The sequence below is a fragment of the Tauraco erythrolophus genome, chromosome 18 (assembly GCF_009769465.1).
Source record: "Tauraco erythrolophus isolate bTauEry1 chromosome 18, bTauEry1.pri, whole genome shotgun sequence".
NCBI classification, from domain to species: domain Eukaryota; kingdom Metazoa; phylum Chordata; class Aves; order Musophagiformes; family Musophagidae; genus Tauraco; species Tauraco erythrolophus.
Genome location: NC_141482.1, coordinates 15,345,115 through 15,363,257, shown reverse-complemented (window position 1 = coordinate 15,363,257; position 18,143 = coordinate 15,345,115). Strand labels below are relative to the sequence as shown.

Below are 18,143 nucleotides of genomic sequence, written 5' to 3'. Positions count from 1 at the left end.
TTGAAGAGCAGTATCCCAAAAGTAGCCAGTGCTTACCAGCGCTGGGGAAAGCATAAGTTGCTTCACCTGTCTTAGAGGTGATACCTATAGCTATAAATACTCAAGTATTACCTTTGTCTTTTCCACAACGACTTGACATTGTGGGCTGGTGATTCTCTGCAACCCCAGATCTTTTTCTACTGAATTGCTTCTTAGCTCTTTGTTCTACATCCTGTATACCTGTACTTAATTATTCCTGCCTAAGCTTAATACTTTCTGCTTGTCCCTATTGAATTTCATCCTTGAGATTTTCCAGAACACTTCTACAATCTTCCCAGAGCCTGTGGGACTTCAGCCCTGCTGTCCTACTGTTTTTCCTGCTTCCAGCACTCAAGGTGACAGCTCCATTGAACAGAGCTAGATCCAGGGCAGACCCTGTCTTACTCCATAGGCTCCTTCAGCTGGGTGCTGAACTGTTTAATTTCTTGAGTGCATTAACCTCAACAGTCTGGCACCTCCCTGTGTCGCTTGCAGGTGAGTTCAGAACCATCAAGCAGGCACAAATCCAACCCAGCATCCCCAGAGCTGTGCATGCGTCCATACCTCCTGAGGCTTCTCTCCACCGACCGTGCTCCATTTGATCTGATAGACAACCACGTCGGAGGCAGCCACAGCTTCCCACTGCAGTCGGAGGCTGTTCCCGGAGAGCTCGGTAACCTTCAGTGCACGCGGCGGGGGGACCTTTACTGAGGGATGCAGAAGGAAAACCAGCTGAAGCGCAGGCACTGACAGCACCTTGTCACAGCCAAGGTGGGAAGCAGATGGTTGGGGAGCAAAACATCAACCAGGCAGATGTCTGAGACTAACCTGTCTTTCACTTCGTCAGACCCATATGACAACAACCATCAGGACAGAGAGGGGTAAATGATTTTAAAACTCTAATTAAGGAGGATTATTTCATTTGTGGAGAGGACATGCATCACGCTGGTATTGTAAAGGGGAGAAGGCTAGGAGGGCTCTCAAGGACACAAAGGTCAGCAATACATGGTGCTTTTTCTTCGTTTGCTCCTTTCCTTTATTCCTTCCACCTTGTTTTAAACACAACACAGTTGGATGCATTCCTCACACAAAGAATAAGTCCTCTGTGGTTTGTGCAAGGGCTTTGGCCATGAGCGTTGGGTCCGGTCTTTAAAACATCCCAGTTCAGACACATACAAACCAGTTTTGTCACCTGTTAATTGGGACCAAAACCATTTCCATTCCCTACTTACAGGTGGTAACATTGCCAGTAATTGGAAAGGAGTCCCCTTCATCATACATAGATCGGACACTGATGAAATATTGGGTGAGGGAAGACAAAGGTCTCAGGACAGTGGATGTCGCAGTTCCAGGAACCTCTACCTGCAGTGGGGGAGTTGTATGAGAATTAGGAGAGGAGCATGGGGACATTAAGAGAGGGTGGCAACAGCATCCAAAGAGCCCTTAAGCCCTCTCTGAACCATGCAGCTGAAGGACAACAGGGCAGTATCTGACATCCCAAGTTTCTTTCCCTTCTACTAACCCCTTGAGGACTCACCTCCCCAGCGTTGCTCCCTCTGCTAGAGACATAGGTGACACGGTGAGCTTTCACGGCCGGAGACGCAGCCTCCCAGCTGACTCGTACGGACGCGTGGCTGAGCTCGGAGAAGCTCAGGTATCTGGGAGGACTCAAGGCCACTGCAACAACAGTTCGTGACAGCAATCCGAGGTTTCGTGGGCTTCACAACAGCAATGCCACTGGCTACCTCCTGTTGCTCTGAATGACCCCACCTTGAACTAAGAGACTCATTCACCGTGCGGGAAAATCCTCTCTTTATGTCACTACCATACATGTCTTTGGGGTGTCATGAAAAGCTGCCTGGGCTCTAGATGAAGAAACAGCCAAATAATTCCCTTTTTCTTCCCAAACAACAAAGACCTCAGGGAATAGCTCTTTCAGGACTTTTTTTTTCCAAGGGAAAATCACTCTTTTTCACAGTTCACCATGTAATTGGAGATCCCCTTGGGGACTAATATTCACTTAAGATCAGGCAGGGAAGAGGCAGCGTGTTTACAAGCCACATGCACCATACGGGAAGCACCTCATTTAACACATCTCTCCTGCCTTAAGTGTTTAATAACGACTCAGTAGGCAGCAGCAGCACTTACGGGTGGTTTCCTGGATGCTGGCTGGATCACTCGCATCTTCCCCATACATGGCGTACACTGCGACAGAGTACTCCGTGCTGGGTGACAGCCCATCCAGCACGACCTCAGGCTGGGCCACCTTCACCTGTCAACAGAGAGATGTTTTGGGGTACCCTTTGGTTCTGGGGTACCCACTAATGTCCTCAACAGAGCAAGACCTTACAGAGACACAGGTTAAGTTCCCTTTGGTTACACTAAGGGGACTTCACCACTTTGGGACTTTACCACTTGGGTAGGTGCTCTACAGTGCTCTGTCTCTCTTCCCAAGGGACACCAAGCGTGTTGAGGGTACACATAGAATCATAGAAACATAGAATGGTTTGGGTTGGAAGGGACCTCAAAGATCATCTAGTTCCAACTCCCCTGCCATGGGCAGGGACACCCTCCACTACACCAGGTTGCTCAAAGCCTCATCCAATCTGGCCTTGAACACTTCCAGGGATGGGGCATCCACAGCTTTTCTGGGCAACGTGTTCCATTGTTTCACCACCTTCACTGTAAAAAAATTCCTCCTTAGATCTAATCAAAATCTTCCCTCTTTCAGTTTAAAGCCTTTGCCCCTTGTCCTATCACCTTCTCCTACCCCAATCTGCAGAGGTGTAAGTGTCTCATACAAAGATGCTGCTGCTGTTGTTCTGGGTTGGATAAGGGGGCACGCGAGAGACGTGATCCCACTTTGCTCAGGCATGTGGAATGCTCTTGCAGAAGTGCTGCCTGCTGCAAGCAGACCCCTGGCAGCCGGGTTGCTGCCATCTGCCGCTAGCACGGCACGGCCACAGCTCTCCTCGCCGCAGAAACGCGCTCCGGAGACTTCCAGCAGCCTGCACGCGATGGAGCACGGTCTTATGAAAGGCTGGGAATATTTTAGTGCTGGTTTTGCAGACATCCCATAGCCTTAGAGCATTGCACTCTTACAGAGCATAGGTCAGGTAACTGCAGAAATGTTCCAATATGCTAAAATACAATTTTAAACGTTGGTCTCTCTTCAAATATTCTGGAACTTAAAAAAAAAGAAAACACAATTACGCACGGAAAGCAGAGCACAAGAATTAATTGCTCTGTTTCGAAAACCATCCTGCCATTGCTCTTATAGCTGTGTGGTTGGGGGGTGGGGAATCTGAGTGAAAGAGGCAATACATGTTCCCCTCCAATCCTCTTTTTTTTTATTTTTACTTTTTTTATTCATATCCTCAGCCCACAGGTGCTCCAGATAACTCATTAAAATGCACACATGATAAACGATTCTTAGGGGTTTTTAAGGATTTTTGCATTCATCTGGCGTTGTTTTGTGTTGTAGGTCTCTTTGTAGAGGTCAGCCAAAACTGCCCTAACAAATTTTCAATTAATGTTTTGAGATAAACACAGTAAAGACATTTATTCACAGCCTTAAGGATACAGCAACTACACTTGGGGCTGCCGAGATGCGATTCAGTGCCTGGGTTTCCATGGCCCCATGAGACAGTCAGTTCTCTCCCTATGCCTTGATTTCCCAGCTGAAACCCTCACAGTTAGGAATCGCTTTGAGATACACAACAAAAAAACCAAAATCTTCCATGAACGATGTTGCTGGCATTAATACTGACTTTTTCTTTTTTTTTTTTTTTTTAAAACACGTGATAGCAATTCACAAAGGTTAGAGCTGGAACTAAACTCCACCCAGACAGAGAATAAACGATACTGTCATTATTCTCATTATTCTCATGAACTCTACCTCTGTTGTATAGTCCTCTGCTCCATCAGGGGCTGCGGAGCAGAGCACCAGGTACTGCGTGGCTCCCTGGGCTGCCTTCCAGCTCAGCCTCATGCTGTTGTGGCTCAGCTCAGAGACGCGCAGGGAGCGAGGGGAAGACAAAGGCACTGAAGGGAAAAACAAGGCAGAAAAATATCTTCAGCATATGAGGTCTGCAACAGCTCAAACCATAGAGGAGACCTGGCTTTGCAACAGCTGCTGCAAGCTGGTGGACATCTACCCCACATCTAACACAGCAGAGCTGCCACTTGACAGAGAATAGGCTTAATTCGCTCGGAGCCCACGGTTAAAAAAAATTACAAGGGATTGCAAGATGTTTCTAGTATGGTGTGTCACTGCCACGTCAGTGGTCTCCTTTGCAGGATGATGTAGGTGGAAAAGGACCTCTGAAGGTCTCCAATCCAACCTGTTGCTCAAAAAGCAGGTTGCTCAGAGTCTTGTCTGGTCAAGTTCTGAACATCTGCACAGATGGAGATAGCTGTGGGCAGAATGAACTTGAGGAAAGTGGAAAAATACAACATCGGGCTCCAGTTCGAGATGGTTGCAAAGAAAGAGCATTTTTCACCTATCATATCAGCACAATTCTCTCTACTCACGACCTACATGTGGAGGTGACACCTCTCAGCCCATCCCCAACGACTGTGTCATAAACAGGAAACACCGACACCAGATACTCCGTGTGCGAGGTCAAATTGGAAAGCCACAAAGAGGAGACTGCTCCATCTAAAACCACCTGAAAGCACAAAGGAGGGCTGTCAAGATGGGGAGGTGCCAGCAAAGGAATGCCTGAACTGGCCTCCCCTAGCAAACGTGGCTTCTTTGTGGCAGAGCTGTGACCAGAGGCACGAAGTCCAGTTGCCCTCTGAATTTTGTGCCAGTTAGCATCTCCCCAAAATAGAGAGGTAAGAGGCAGTGAGCATTCCTGTCCTCTAAGGCAGGGATCTGTGCAAACATCAAGCACAAGACTCGAATCATGCTCTCATTGAAATCCATAGAAATCCATCAACAATTTGGATTTCCTTTCTAAGTCATATCAATCACCGAGGAGCATCCTTGGGCTGCTCTGTGTACCTGTGCATCCTCCAAAACAGATGCTTTAGGAAGGGGATAACACTGCATAAGAGCAGCATCGGTGTCAGCATGGCTTGCAGTACTTCTAGCAAGCTAATATTTAACTCATTTCCTCTTCTATCTTGTCATCCTATCAGCTGATCACACTTACACTCATTGTGCATTTAATTTCATCCCTGGCTTTAGCTGATAGCCCACAAGAACTGTACCTCTACCATCATCTTTTTTTCTACTCAAGTCTACTTAAATTCCCATCCACCCTCTGGAAGATGCTGAAATCTCAGACGTCCAGAGGAAGGTCTCTCACCTCTTTGGTGATACCACCCTTAGATGGATAATACACAATCCGATATTTCTTTGGTGGTCTCAGAGGAGGACTCCAGGTCAAGTGCATGCTTTTAGAGGTCACAGATGATATTTTAAGGTCAGTTGGGCTCAGCTGGGGACCTGTGTTCACTGGGATATCTTTCACAGTGCTGCCTAGAAATTAAAAACACAGTTATTTTCTCGTATTCAGACTTCTCATGCCAAATGTACTTGCCAGCTCATAAACATGAGTGACATTTTTCCAATCAAGTTACAGTCTCCTTCCCTGTAGAGTATAGAAACTGTTCCAAACTGCTCTGAAATAAATATTTTAAAACTGGGCATACAGAGAACATAAATAATCCATAGAGAACAGGTTATGTAATTTGCTGGGTGCTGGGAATACTTTTTCAACACAAGTCCATGTTTTTGTGTGTATCCAAAAGATGATCCAGCTTTCCTCAATCATGAAAATTTGTCAAAATGAACAAGTAGAAGTTATTTTGGTTTATTTTTGAGTGGCTCATCTTTCTTTAGCCTGATCTGCACCTTTGAAAAATGTCTGATTATATCAAACAAGTATGAATTGATAAGCATGAATCCATTTATTTATATGAATCTCCAGAGCATTAAAATAAAAGTATGCTTGAAAGTTAGACTTTCCCATTCTCCTTAGGCCAATCTTAGAGCAGAGTGAGATGAAAATATGTACACGATATCTCTCCTGAGGACCTAAGCTAACATCTGGAGTGGTTCTTCACTCTCTTGTTCATCACACAAGCTGCTCTCCAGCACAGGAAAGAAATAAGCTGTTTATTTTTAACTTGAAAATGCGTTGGAGATCCATCACTGAAAGTAAAGTGTCAGGAAAAAAAAATAAAAGTGTTTAGATGTTTTTCCATTTCTTCTTCCTACCTCCACATTTCCTCCTTACACTCCATATGTATATTCTCAAAATAGCGTTTTTGTTTTTTCTGCCTCCTCTTCTTTGGGAGAAACTCACCAAAGGAGATGATTACAACACATTTATCACACCATATGACAATGGAAGAAGGAAAAGAAGTCCCCTCTTCCCTATAATGGTAGTTAGTGTCATTAGGTGATTGTATCTACCAAGAGTTATCCAAACTGTTGGTAAAAATGGCTGTTACCTGTATTGGCTCACAGGCCACAAGCAGGTATCTAAACCAAGGGCATCAAAATGGAAACATCTACAGGTAACATCTCTCTGTGACTTCTTAGAGACAGCAGGGAGTTTGCAGTGGAGCGAAAGTGGAAGAAATGCATCTAGAGGGTCTTGTAGAAGACAACAATCACAGGAGAAACTGGCCAACACATTGACGTGGCAAGGAGCATTGTTGGGCAGCAAGAGTGTTGAGCAAGGAGATCAGCACTGGAGAAGAGTTAGGTGGTGCTGGCAGGTTGATGGAGGGAAAGGTATGAGGGGTCAATCCTGATGGCAAGGAAGGTCAATGGTGAGCAGAAGGAAGCTCAGTCCTCACTAAGGAAGTTTCACTTCACCTGAGTTTTCCTTGTTGCTCTTCTCTTTGATCCTGGAGCACAGGACCTGGGTGAGCCTGCCAACCAGAGAGCTCAGCAGTGGGAAATCCAGCACGTTGTACACCGTGAGCTCCAGTGGCTCCGAGGCCACCTGCTTCAGCTCTGCCTCGTCCGCGTTCTTCACCCCTGCAACCAGAGCAGAGAACAGGATTGAGAAAGCCCCCCAGAGAGGCGCACCTTCTGCCTCCTGCTTCTGTGTTGTTTGTTCAACAAACAGGGTCCACTCTCATCCTGCTCTCCAGGCAGAGCCTCCCAGTCATTCCAGTAGGGTGCTGGCTTTCCTGCAGCAACAGCCTCAGCCCAGCCTGGGAAGGGGTTTCCACTTTGTGGGCTCAGAAGGTCTTTTGTGGCCTGGAGATCGTCTACTGAATCCTTCTCTTGTGTTCCTGCCTCCTCATCACTTGCAGGCTTTCCTACTAGGAAGGCAGATATTTTTGACCCTAAGAGGCAGTTGGCATAAACGGGGGAATGAGGGAATGAGTGAATGAATAAACAACAATTTCATATTTATGGGGTGCCAGCACTCCCAAAAGAGAGTCTGTTGTTCATCAGAACATCACATTGCATTTCAAGGGTGCCAGGGATGAGCAAAAAGCGGACCATTTATTTAGCAGAACTTCACCATCACAGAGCATCCTCCATCCCTATCCTTCTGCTCCGCATCCTCATTAACCCTCTGCAGACCAAGCCCCACAGCATACAACTTACTTTGCTTCCCAGTGCCAGGCTCGAGGTCACCCTAGCATTGCCCAAGCAGTAGCATTACCTGACAGAGATCCCACCTGGTTTCTCAAGTCCAAGACCATGACTTTAACAACTTTGCTAGCCTCCTTCCTCCTTGCTCTTGCAGCGAGAACCAAGGCTCCATTGAGATTAATACTCAGGTCCTGATGTCTAAGGACCAAACAACGTGATATTCCTCTAACCGGAGAGGAAAGGCAAAGATCCCAGCTGGGGACAGATCTCCGGGTGATTTCAGGTACACAGATGTTAGTCTGTTGAGCTGCTCAACATCCAGCTGAGGCTCAGCAGCTCCACTGAGTCCAGGAAAGCAATCACAGTGCCAGCCTCTTCGCTACATAACGCTACACAATCAACCCTTGCTTGTGTCTTTCCAACATAAATTTGCATTTAAAGTTTTGGAGATTGCAATTTTAGGTGAATTTTGTATGTAACTTTATTGCTTATGTATAAGTCTAGCAGACTTGCTTAGTCATCAAGGACAGAGCTGCTCAAGGCCATTTTATGTCTCATTATTGCTGCTGGATAGCAAGGAGCAGGTAATGTTATTATTCAGAGAAATGGAAAGTTGTGAGAGGCAGTAATTATCAAGTAGGTTTCCTGCCCTCCCCAATACAATGTTCTTTTGCCTAATTCCACAGCCGAGGATATTGTTCTCATGGCACAGGTTTCTGAGGCTCACAAAGGTCTTTATGGATGGAAGATGTGAAATATCTTGTGTGAATGAGTGTTATTTCTAAACAAACAAAATTCTCTTTGAAGACACTGCCTGTGCTGAATACTTAGCCACAATATAATGAGGTCTTACCCATTACTTTAGTCTTAAAGCATCAGGATGCTCCTAACAAAGTTGAGGGAACATAAGGTTCAATTTGAAGAAGATCAAAAAGTAGGTTGGTTTTGTCCTACAGCTTATTGATGGCTGTGATCTTACCAATGGCAAATATCTCTATACCCAGGTTTTTCAAGGTCTGAGCAGCCAGGTTGGCATCATCCTGGGACTTCCCATCAGTCAGGAGGATTACCAGCTTCTCAGCCTCCAGCCGGGCACCAGCATCTGGCTTCAAATTCTGCTCCAGGACATGGGTCAGCGCTAGACCTGAGGAAGAGCAGAGGTGGATGGTGTTTACAGCCTTGCAGACAACCCCCCCACCTTTACTCTTTTCTCTGCCCCCCAATGGCTTTGGTCCCCATGGAGGTCATCCCATGGGAACAGCTTCCCCCACTGCAGCCGCACAGGTGATCTAGCAGAGACCTGCAAGATGGAGTTACCTGTAAAGGTGTTGCCACCCTTGTACCGCAAATTCCTCATGGCCTCCAGCACCTGGTCCCTCGTAGAGTAAGTGCTCAGATCCCACTCCGTGCGGGGATCGCTGCTGTACTGGGACAGTCCTGGGGAGGGAAAGAGCTATCGACATCATGCAAACCAAGGTAGGCTGCAAGAGGAGGCCCGTTTTGGGGAGGTAGTGTCAGGCTTGCCATGGGAGGATGCCACAAAATAATGAAAGGGAGCGGAGGTGAGCAGGTTTGGTTTCTAGCTCCGCTTCTCTGCATGGTCCTTGTCATGCAGGCAGCGAGGTGATGCTTCAGATCCCACTGAGTACAGCGGTACTGACCCCTGCGGTGGTGCCCTGAAGTGTTTGATAAGATCTCAGTGTTAATCAGGGTCCAACTAGTCAGCTGCAAGGAGTAGGAAGGATTTACACCGTCCTAATTTCACGCACAGCCTGGCCAGTGCCGTCTGCTGAAGTCAGCAACACTCAGAACTGGAAGCAGCACCGTTCTTAGCAGAACTCAAAGCAGCTCCACTGCAGCATGGCCACCACATCTGTCTGTGCAGTGCTGGGGAGGCTGAGCACCTTGTCAGAGGTGGGTAGCAAACCTCAAATGTGTCTCAGCACCAACGCCCAACCTGGTCCTGCCCAGAAGACGTTGCTTCTGCTCACTGGGCAGCTATCGCTTACAGTTGCTAGAGGCCAGACCTTGCTCCCAGGTGGGAAAAGCTGTCAAGAGCAGCAAGCAGGACCCCACTCTAAAGGAATAAAAACTCCACAGAAGAGCACATAGCCACAGGAAGAGAGATCAAGGCTCCTTCAAATATTGACTTCTCAAGATCAGGAAACAAGAAAGTGTCCTACCTACTCTTATCTTGTCTTGGGCAATACTGAATGGGGAAATCAAATTGCTCAGAAACTCCTTGATGAGCTTGAAATTGCTGCGTCCAATGCTCCAAGATCCATCCACAAGCAGGACAACATCAGTCATTGCAGATGAGTCACACTGAAACTGGGAACCTGCAGGGTATAAGGTTTGATATTGAGAGAAGCGATTGTAAAGGAGGAAAAAAAGCTTCAGTTTTAAAATAAAAAGAAAATCTGCAGTGTCAGGCCTTGTCTGGATGGTGGATTGGACCATCTGTCAGCCTGACACGTCGCAGTATCTTGGGAAAACCATGTGGCTAAGGGTAACCCATCTCAGAGCCAAGAAACTGAGTGGTGCTCAGCTGCGTTTCTGCAACGAATGGGTTAAAGCTGTCAGGAAGCGTGAGCCTAACCCAAGCACTGCTCCCTGCAGGCTGTCAGCCCCCTTACATCCCAGCCCCAGCCCAGTGCTTCCCTTTTATCTAGCCTGAGTCTCCAAGAATTGCAGGTGATTGCAGTTCAATTCCATTCCATCCCATTCCATCACGAGATCCCCCGTGGGCTCTAACTGTTTCGTGGCTTTATATTAAATCAAATCTCTCTGTAAAACCCTGCTGGCATCACAGATACTCAAGCCCTGCCTTCCTCCCCACCCCAGGCCTGCAGCTCAGCAGAGGATAAGACAGGGCATGTTGCTGATCAAATGCATCTTCCCCGAATATTTTTCGGTTGGGGGATTTTCCATCTTTTGTGGAGGGAAATAGATGATCCCATCAAGATCCAGTGGGCTGCAAAGGGGCTACTCTGCTATCTCTTTTCACAGCCATGGATTCCTACTGGTTTCAAGGGACCAAATGAGGACGCTCTGGCCAATCCCATTCCGACCACTTCAACAGTGCTGTAGCCATAATCTCAACTGAGGAATGACAAGGATCATCCTGGATCAGTTATCTGTGAAGCATGAAGAACAATTCCAGGAGGTGGAGCAGGTTGGTAAAAAACGTCACTGATGTGCTCCTCCCCTTCTGAAGGCTTGGGAAGGTCCATAGCTAGGGACTGTTGACGAACACAAACTCTTACATGGATCTGTCAGAAGCAGGGGGATTTGGCAACCCAAATAGAGAGAATAGTAGCAAATCAATAAATTAAACCATCTGGAAGGAATTTTTGGCCCAGCTCCAGTTTGCCTTCAAATCTGTGATGTTCTGCAGAACTCCAGATTTCTCCAGTGATTCCTGACAGTTCCCCAAAGTGTGACCTAGCAATTAAAACCACTATCAGCAGCATTTGTACTCTTGAAAACCTTGGTGTCAGAGAGTGAGAGGGAAGGCTTGTATTCAATGAGCTTTAGGGGAAGCAGCGGGGAAGAAGGAGCAAGACGTGTTTGAAACCCCTCTCACCTCGCCTCAATGAATCCTTCGTGGGCTTTTCTTTTCCTGGAGACTCTTGCTCTGAGTTTGCAGGAATTCGCTGGGATGATCTCGTGGTCGTTGCTGTTGCTTCTGTCACACTGACCTCCACACTGACCTGGTTTCTTGTGGTTTCTCCTGAGCCCTTTGGCTGAGTCCCCTTCTGCCTTTTCTTTTCAGCTTTGTCCTTTGCTGTGCTCCGAAGAGAAAATGAATTCGTTGTCCCTAGCTGTGTTATCCCCATGCACCCTGCTGCAGTCATCAGCTGATTTCAGCCACTTTTGACAGAGGTGTAGGGGACTCAGAGAGTATGAAAGTCCTACAACCTTTTGCAAATAGGTAGTTAGACAGAGGAGACCATCTTCGTTCATACCTCTCGGAGAGGGCAGCAAGTGGGCTCATGAGTTAATAACATCAGTAACAGACCACATCAAAAGTTTGTTATAGAATCATAGAATGGTTTGGGTTGGAAGGGACCTTCAAGATCATCTAGTTCCAACCCCCCTGCCACAAGCAGGGACACCTTCCATTAAATCAGGTTTCTCAAAGCCTTGTCCAATCTGGCCTTGAACACTTCCAGGGCAGCCACAACTTCTCTGGGCAACCTGTGCCAGTGCCTCAGCACCCTCACAGTGAAGAATTTCTTCCTTATCTCTAATCTAAATCTCCCCTCTTTCAGTTTAAAGTCATTGCCCCTTGTCCTGTCACTACATGCCCTTGTCAAAAGTCTCTCTCCAGCTTTCTGTAGGCCTCCTTTAAGAATTGGAAGGCTGCTAGAAGGTCTCCCTGGAGCCTTCTCTTCTCTTCTCCAGGCTGAACAACACCTCCTGTTATCTTTGACAATGAAAAGTAATGAACATTTATAAAACATAAACCAGGAAAAATATACCACAGCACCTGATACCCAGTGTATTCTCCAGACCTCAGCAATCTGTGACTCAAAAACATCCTGTGTTGTGCCAGTCTTTTTGTAATATGGCTCTGATGGATCTTTCTTCCATCAACATATGTAAATGCTTTTTTGAACCCACGCAAACCTTGTTGCTAAACAAATGAGAATCTGTGTGGTTATATGCAGTCCTCAGCCATAGGGAAGAGGTCACACCTTCTTGTAGACCACCTGCAGCTTAGGAAATCAGGCATCATTAGCCCCAGCACTTTGGGAGCAGCTTGTTCTCAAAGGATCCGCTCTCAGTTGAAGGATTTGACTGTATCTGGTTAATTGGAATACCTGCCAGCCCCAGGAACACATGGATGTGCTTTGTCAGGCTGCACAGTTTGGCTGGCATGAGGGGCAAGAATTTTCAGGTTGCTTACTGTGTTCTTGTAGTTCAGAGAGGCACACAAGAGATGCAACTGGGCTAGAATGTCTCACTGAATGAATGTCCCTGATGAAGCAGGGGTTGCAGGGGGTGGTTTTAGGGACAGCCATGCACTCACCTGGCTGTGTCAAGACAGTGTTCAGGGGTGGTGGGGTGGCCTCTGCCACCCCGCTGTGCTCAGCTGCTGAGCTGCCCGAAGAGGTGAGATTCTTTCCTGACACAGCTCCTGATTTTCTTCGGTTATTTCTAGCCTGGGATGCATTTTTTAGCTCCTCTACTGTAGGAAGACCACAAACAGAGAGAAAGTGTCAATCTAGATAGGTCTGAGAGTCACAGTCCAACCCTCACCCCCTGGGTCTTCTCCATCTCCCTTTCTAACCTTGCAACCAAAATAGTAACAGGTTCTGGTTTTGCAGCATAGTCTGCAGGTCATACTCTGGAGGATGAGCTCTCAGGAGCCACATCTCCAAGAGCCTCAGGAGCTCTCTGAATGGTAAAATATAGCGTGCTTTACTTACTCACAAATTTCCTCTTGGCAAACAGGGCTTCCTGGGAGCCATTGAGCACGTAGACCTGCAGCGTGTATTCCTTGGTAGGGCTCAGCCCCCCCACTGTGGCTTTGGGAGTCTTGGTTTTCAGCATGACTTCTTGCTCTGAGTCCCCTGAGGTGGGATGAAACCACAATTCAGACTGTTAGAACTTAAATTTAACCTGACAGTAGCAAAAGCATCAGTGAAATGCAGGGAATGTCTGCCTAGGGACCTCAGACAACTCCTATTTCTTTTCTAATTCTGTGGATCTCTGATTTTCACTCTTTTCTAAATCCAGAGTTGAGAACATTTGGGTTTGTTTGGTTTTATTGTTTTTTTTTTTTTTAAATCCCTCATACATGTCCAAAATGGAAAACCAGTTCCCAACCAGTGTTAGTCCAACTCTCACCAACTTCTCAAGCTGTTGCGGAGTGACAAGTCACTCTTCAGTGGGCAGCGACTGGGCAAGTAAATACTGCTTATGGAGACATCCAACCAATTGATGTGCTTGAGGTCATATGTGACAAAGGGACGACGTGGCCTGGTGGTTTTGGAGGTCATCACTGCCACTTGGGATTCCTCTTACCTATCCCAGCCACTCTCACTGCACTGTCTCCGCAAGCCCCATCTCTCCCGAGAGCAGCTGCTCTCTGCGGGGAGACAGCTCATTTCTGGGGCCAGCACTACCTCCAGACCCCTCCAGCTGCATCGTGGGGCTGTGGGACCTGTCCTGGGACTTTGGGACCCGTCCTGGGGCTGTGATGCCTCAACCAGCCAGGAACTGGGGCATCGAGCAGGTGGAGCAAGGCAGCTCTGCAAAGCCAGTGCTGCACCATGGTCTCTGCGCTACACAAAACAAAGGGAGAGGGGCAAACCAGGCCCCTAAAATCCTCTGATTAAGAAAGGTCTACAAGCTTTAAATTATGGAGTTGGATGTGCTTCTGACCCCGCCATCCCGGTGCTCATGCCTGGGGCTGGAGACGGAGCTCCCCAGCCTATGCAGAGGGAAAGCCTCAGGCATGTGCCGGAGCGCCGGCGGGGATTCCCTGCATTCCCTGGGTGCTCATTGCTCTCCACAGAGAAGAAATGAGAAACCTCCTGTTCCAGCTTGGGAAACAGGTGGGGGCTGAGCTAAAAGCGGGTGGGCGATCACAAGAGCTCTGCCGCACGCTCTCCTGCATGGCAGCTCCCTGCTCCGGCTCGCTGGGAGAGCGGCAGTGACTCAAACCCCGATGCCAGCCAGGACTAAGGTTGCCTCCAATGATTTCTCCCTGCTGAGGGACCTTGTGTCCTTCCAACTCCACCAAGTTCAGTGTCCAAAGTCAGGGAGCTCAGTCAGGGAAGGGAAGCAGCTCAGCCCCACACACACATGGTCCAGGACGTCCCATCCCATGTCCCTGCAGGTGTGGGGAGAGCTGGGAGCTCCCACAGAAGAACCAGAAAATGAACCTTTCCTTGTCTGTTTTCTCACACAGTCCCAAAGAGCAATGCTTCCTGGCTAAGGCTTTCCCTTAGGATGAAGAGGGATGAATTTTGTCGTTCTCTTGTAAATGAGGGACAGAGGGACTGAGCCTGCACAGATGTGGCACTACAGGCAGCTCTCACGGTGGCCAGAAAGGCTTCTTCTCCGTACAGCATGTACAGCCCAGCGGAAAGTTTTGATCTAGGTACTCAATGCTTGAAACCAGAACCACCAGCAGATAATTCCCTCTGCCTTATCTCTATCACCTTAAGATCTAAATAATGCTCCTAAGTCCGGCTGCCCACCAGTCAAAAGCTGGAGCTCAGTCCCTCGCTCATGCACAGATCTCTGCTGGGTCTGATGTCCACCGCGTTAGCACATACCTGCCATGGGCTTTACCCGAACCTTGTAGCCATTGATGTTCCCTTCAGCCTCCTTCCATTTCATTTGGAGCCTGTCTTCTGAAAGGACAGTGAGTTTCAGCCGGCCTGACCCTGGGGAAGAGGAGATGTGTCTGTGCTGTTACGGGTGCAATTCCTCCCTCTGCACATGCACACACAAACCACCAGATATCCCATCTCCTCTGCAGACACGGGAACAGTTACAATGCAGAAGAAACCTTCACCATCCCGTGCAAGTCCTCAGCATCCCCTGATGCTGCACAGCAGCTCCTGCAGTCCCCCAGACCTCTGCCAGGAGACCTACTGCAAGTCACAGCAGATCTGTATCTCTACCCTATGCAAAGAGGAGTCTCTCAGGTGCTCAAGTGAGACCTCAATATGTATTGCTGCTAACAGGGAAAACAGTTTGCCATAGAAGTGAAGGTTTTCTCTGCACCCTTTGCATCTTGGAGGACTCTCCCAGGAGCTTTCATGCAGGACGTTTTGTTTCAGCAGGTGTGTTAGTGCAAGCATCTGAAATGGGAGGGCAGGAAATAGATAAAAGGGCTTAAGGAGGCTCTTCAATAGGGTTGGGCTGCTGAGAAATACAGAAATTCCACAGGTGATGGATCCCATACTTTTGCAGAAAGATCACTTCAGAGGCAGCTCCAAGGACCAGCTGGGTTTACAAAGAAAGAAAAAAAAAAAAAAAAAAAAAAAAAGGAGGAAAAAAAAAAAGAAAGAAAACCTGATAAAGTGTGAATAACAGTTCCTGGCAGGACCATAACTCATGGACACCAGCTTGTATCAGTTTGCTGCAGGGAGCAGCAAACTAAATGACAAATCCTGAGGAAAAAAAGCACTATCAGACAAGGAGATGAAAAGAAGAAAGAGCACATTCCCTTATCATGGCCAGATTTCACAGATATCCTTTAAACCCTACATAGATGTCTGAACTCATGTGTCACTCTAAATAGACGATTGCTTGGTAAAATATAGCTGTACTGTCATAAAAATGTCACCATATGAGACTTTTTCACTTGACTGCATAGAGGATGGCAACTCAGCAGATTTCTCTCCCCTCCTTCCTGACAAGGCACCTCCAGCTGCCTTTCCAGCAGGCTGCCCTCATCTGCAAGGGGTGAGCGTGTCCTTTGCCTGCACACTATCAGCGTTGGCACTCGACCACCCACCTTCATCTGCAGTTGTGACCAGTCTCTTTCCCTCACCATTGCTCATAAGGAAAGCTCAGGGTGACCTGGAGTGTCCAGCTCAGTGCTGGCAAACTGTGTGTGTTGGACTCCTCAAGTCCCTAATCTGGTTTTGTGTGACATCCAGGCATCTCCTGACATCTTTGCCATGAAGTCACAGCCCAGGAAAGCAGAGAGAGCTGGCAGTCAGGACTTGCTTGTCTCAGCCCAACATCTGTGCCTTAACCTTTCCTTGCAGAGACTTCCTGCAGGCTGCCCGACAACAGATAACTGTTTTGGAGAAACAAAGCCCAGATTCACATCTCACCCCAAGCAAATCTGAAGGGGAAGGAAGAAAACATGGGGAAGAGGGGTGAGGGGCAAAATCAAATCCCAGAATCATGCCTAAGAGAAATGGTAAAAGATTGTGGAACAATGAGGGGAATTCATCGTTAGATTGAACATGGAGCTGTCTTCTTTTGGCCAAGTGTGGTCCAACTCCTCGGCCATCACTCTAGGAGCCCAGAAGCTAAAAAGGCAAGAATGTCCCCAGACGGATCAGAAAGGACAGCATCTTCTAAAGCACCATTATGTGCTGAATGCAAATGAACCCCAGTGCCATGAAAGCTCCACTGTTTCCTTGCCCTGTGCTGGACGTGTGCTATTTGATGCTGTAACCTTGCTCTCCAGCTGATGATGACTTAAGCCCAGACTTTACTGCAGAGACTGGTCTGAAACAGCATGGAAACACGTCTGTCCAAACTCTGAAGTGCCATCACCTCTCTAGAAACCTTCGTGCTGACCACTTCCACAGAAGGTCCAAACATAATATAAAGGTGATTCTTGCAAAACAGAAAGGCTACTGTGAGCTGCTATAGGTATTTTCTGGTCATTTATGGTACTATGGGAGCACTGTATGTTACAGGAGGAACGCACCTCGTGCGCTTTCTTATCCAGATGTTGCACCACGCATCACCGTATACATCCAACACAATAGTTTCAGAGCACAGGACAGGTGTGGTGACTGACAGAAGCAACATCCTTTTTCTTCCTATTTCTCAGGCTTCATTTGTAGATCACATAAGCACCCTTCATCGCTTATACAGGGGAAATGCATCCCCAGGGCAAGGGAGAGGCACGCTGAACTGCTGCCAGCGATGAGGACAGGCTTTGCAGGGTGGGGAGGGATCGAGATCCTCTCCCTGAAGGGGCCCTCGAGCTCCCATTGCTCTTAGTGTGTGGGAATGGGCTCTTTGGAGCTTCACCAACAGACACTGGAGCACAGCAGCCCCCTGAAATCCTGCGTGTGACTGGGAACGTCCCTCACATGCAGTGCCACTGCCAACAGGAAGGGCTCGGGCAAGGGCTGGGCTAACCCAGGGGATGGTCAATCCACGGGGAGTTGCCCAGGGCAAGGGCAGACGGGCTCCTTACCTTGGCCCACTCGTCCCCAGACATGGCTCGCCACAGGCAGGCAGGCAAAGAAGAAACAAGTGTGAATCAGCATGGTGACCAGGACCTACAAGAGGGCAAACATCAGGAAGGAGAAGTCAAAGTCACATCTCACCTTGTCAAAACCCTTTTTTTTTTTTTTACAGTCCTCAGTTAAGGGACCACAAGCTGAGATCCACAGCTCTGCACATCACTGACGGCACTGAAAGAGCAGACGGAGAAGCACGTACCAAATTTTCCTGCAATTCCTGTATACTATTTTACATTCCTGGTCTCTCCAACTCTGCTGTTCAATGCCTTGGACCAGCACTAAATTGTGTTTATGAACCTGATGGAGTGTAGGCTTTGACCTAGTACCTCTGTCAGCCTGCTTGGTCCTGGAGTTGGGCACTGCCCTCTTGGAAGGACAATCTCAACAGTGGTGCAATAAGTGCTGGGTTCTGCTCTGATCATGGAAATAAGCAACATTGGTCAAATCACTGGACAGACGTTCCAGAACAACTTCTGGTTTGAATCATGCAGAAGTAATTATTTCCAATTATCATGACCAAAAATCAATAGAGGTACACAAACACACAGCATCCTTCTCATCAAATTCGCACACTGATCCTAAGGGGAAAAGCA

The 18,143-nt window shown here is 47.8% G+C and overlaps 1 protein-coding gene across 1 annotated transcript in view; it reads right to left on the bottom strand.

Annotated features, from left to right (window-relative positions):
* COL20A1 (collagen type XX alpha 1 chain) overlaps positions 1-17,574 on the bottom strand; it is a 47,886-nt gene extending 30,312 nt beyond the window's left edge. The window contains exons 1-16 of the mRNA XM_086622874.1: positions 17,502-17,574; positions 14,881-14,991; positions 13,024-13,167; positions 12,624-12,782; positions 11,175-11,375; positions 9,772-9,927; positions 8,906-9,025; positions 8,568-8,732; positions 6,854-7,018; positions 5,334-5,506; positions 4,559-4,688; positions 3,917-4,062; positions 2,167-2,290; positions 1,556-1,695; positions 1,251-1,380; positions 583-725 (exon numbers count right to left, since the gene is read on the bottom strand). Coding sequence (XP_086479000.1) covers positions 583-725; positions 1,251-1,380; positions 1,556-1,695; positions 2,167-2,290; positions 3,917-4,062; positions 4,559-4,688; positions 5,334-5,506; positions 6,854-7,018; positions 8,568-8,732; positions 8,906-9,025; positions 9,772-9,927; positions 11,175-11,375; positions 12,624-12,782; positions 13,024-13,167; positions 14,881-14,991; positions 17,502-17,574 — 2,280 coding nt within the window. The remainder of the gene's footprint in view (positions 1-582; positions 726-1,250; positions 1,381-1,555; positions 1,696-2,166; positions 2,291-3,916; positions 4,063-4,558; positions 4,689-5,333; positions 5,507-6,853; positions 7,019-8,567; positions 8,733-8,905; positions 9,026-9,771; positions 9,928-11,174; positions 11,376-12,623; positions 12,783-13,023; positions 13,168-14,880; positions 14,992-17,501) is intronic.
* Between the last annotated feature and the right edge of the window lie 569 nt (positions 17,575-18,143).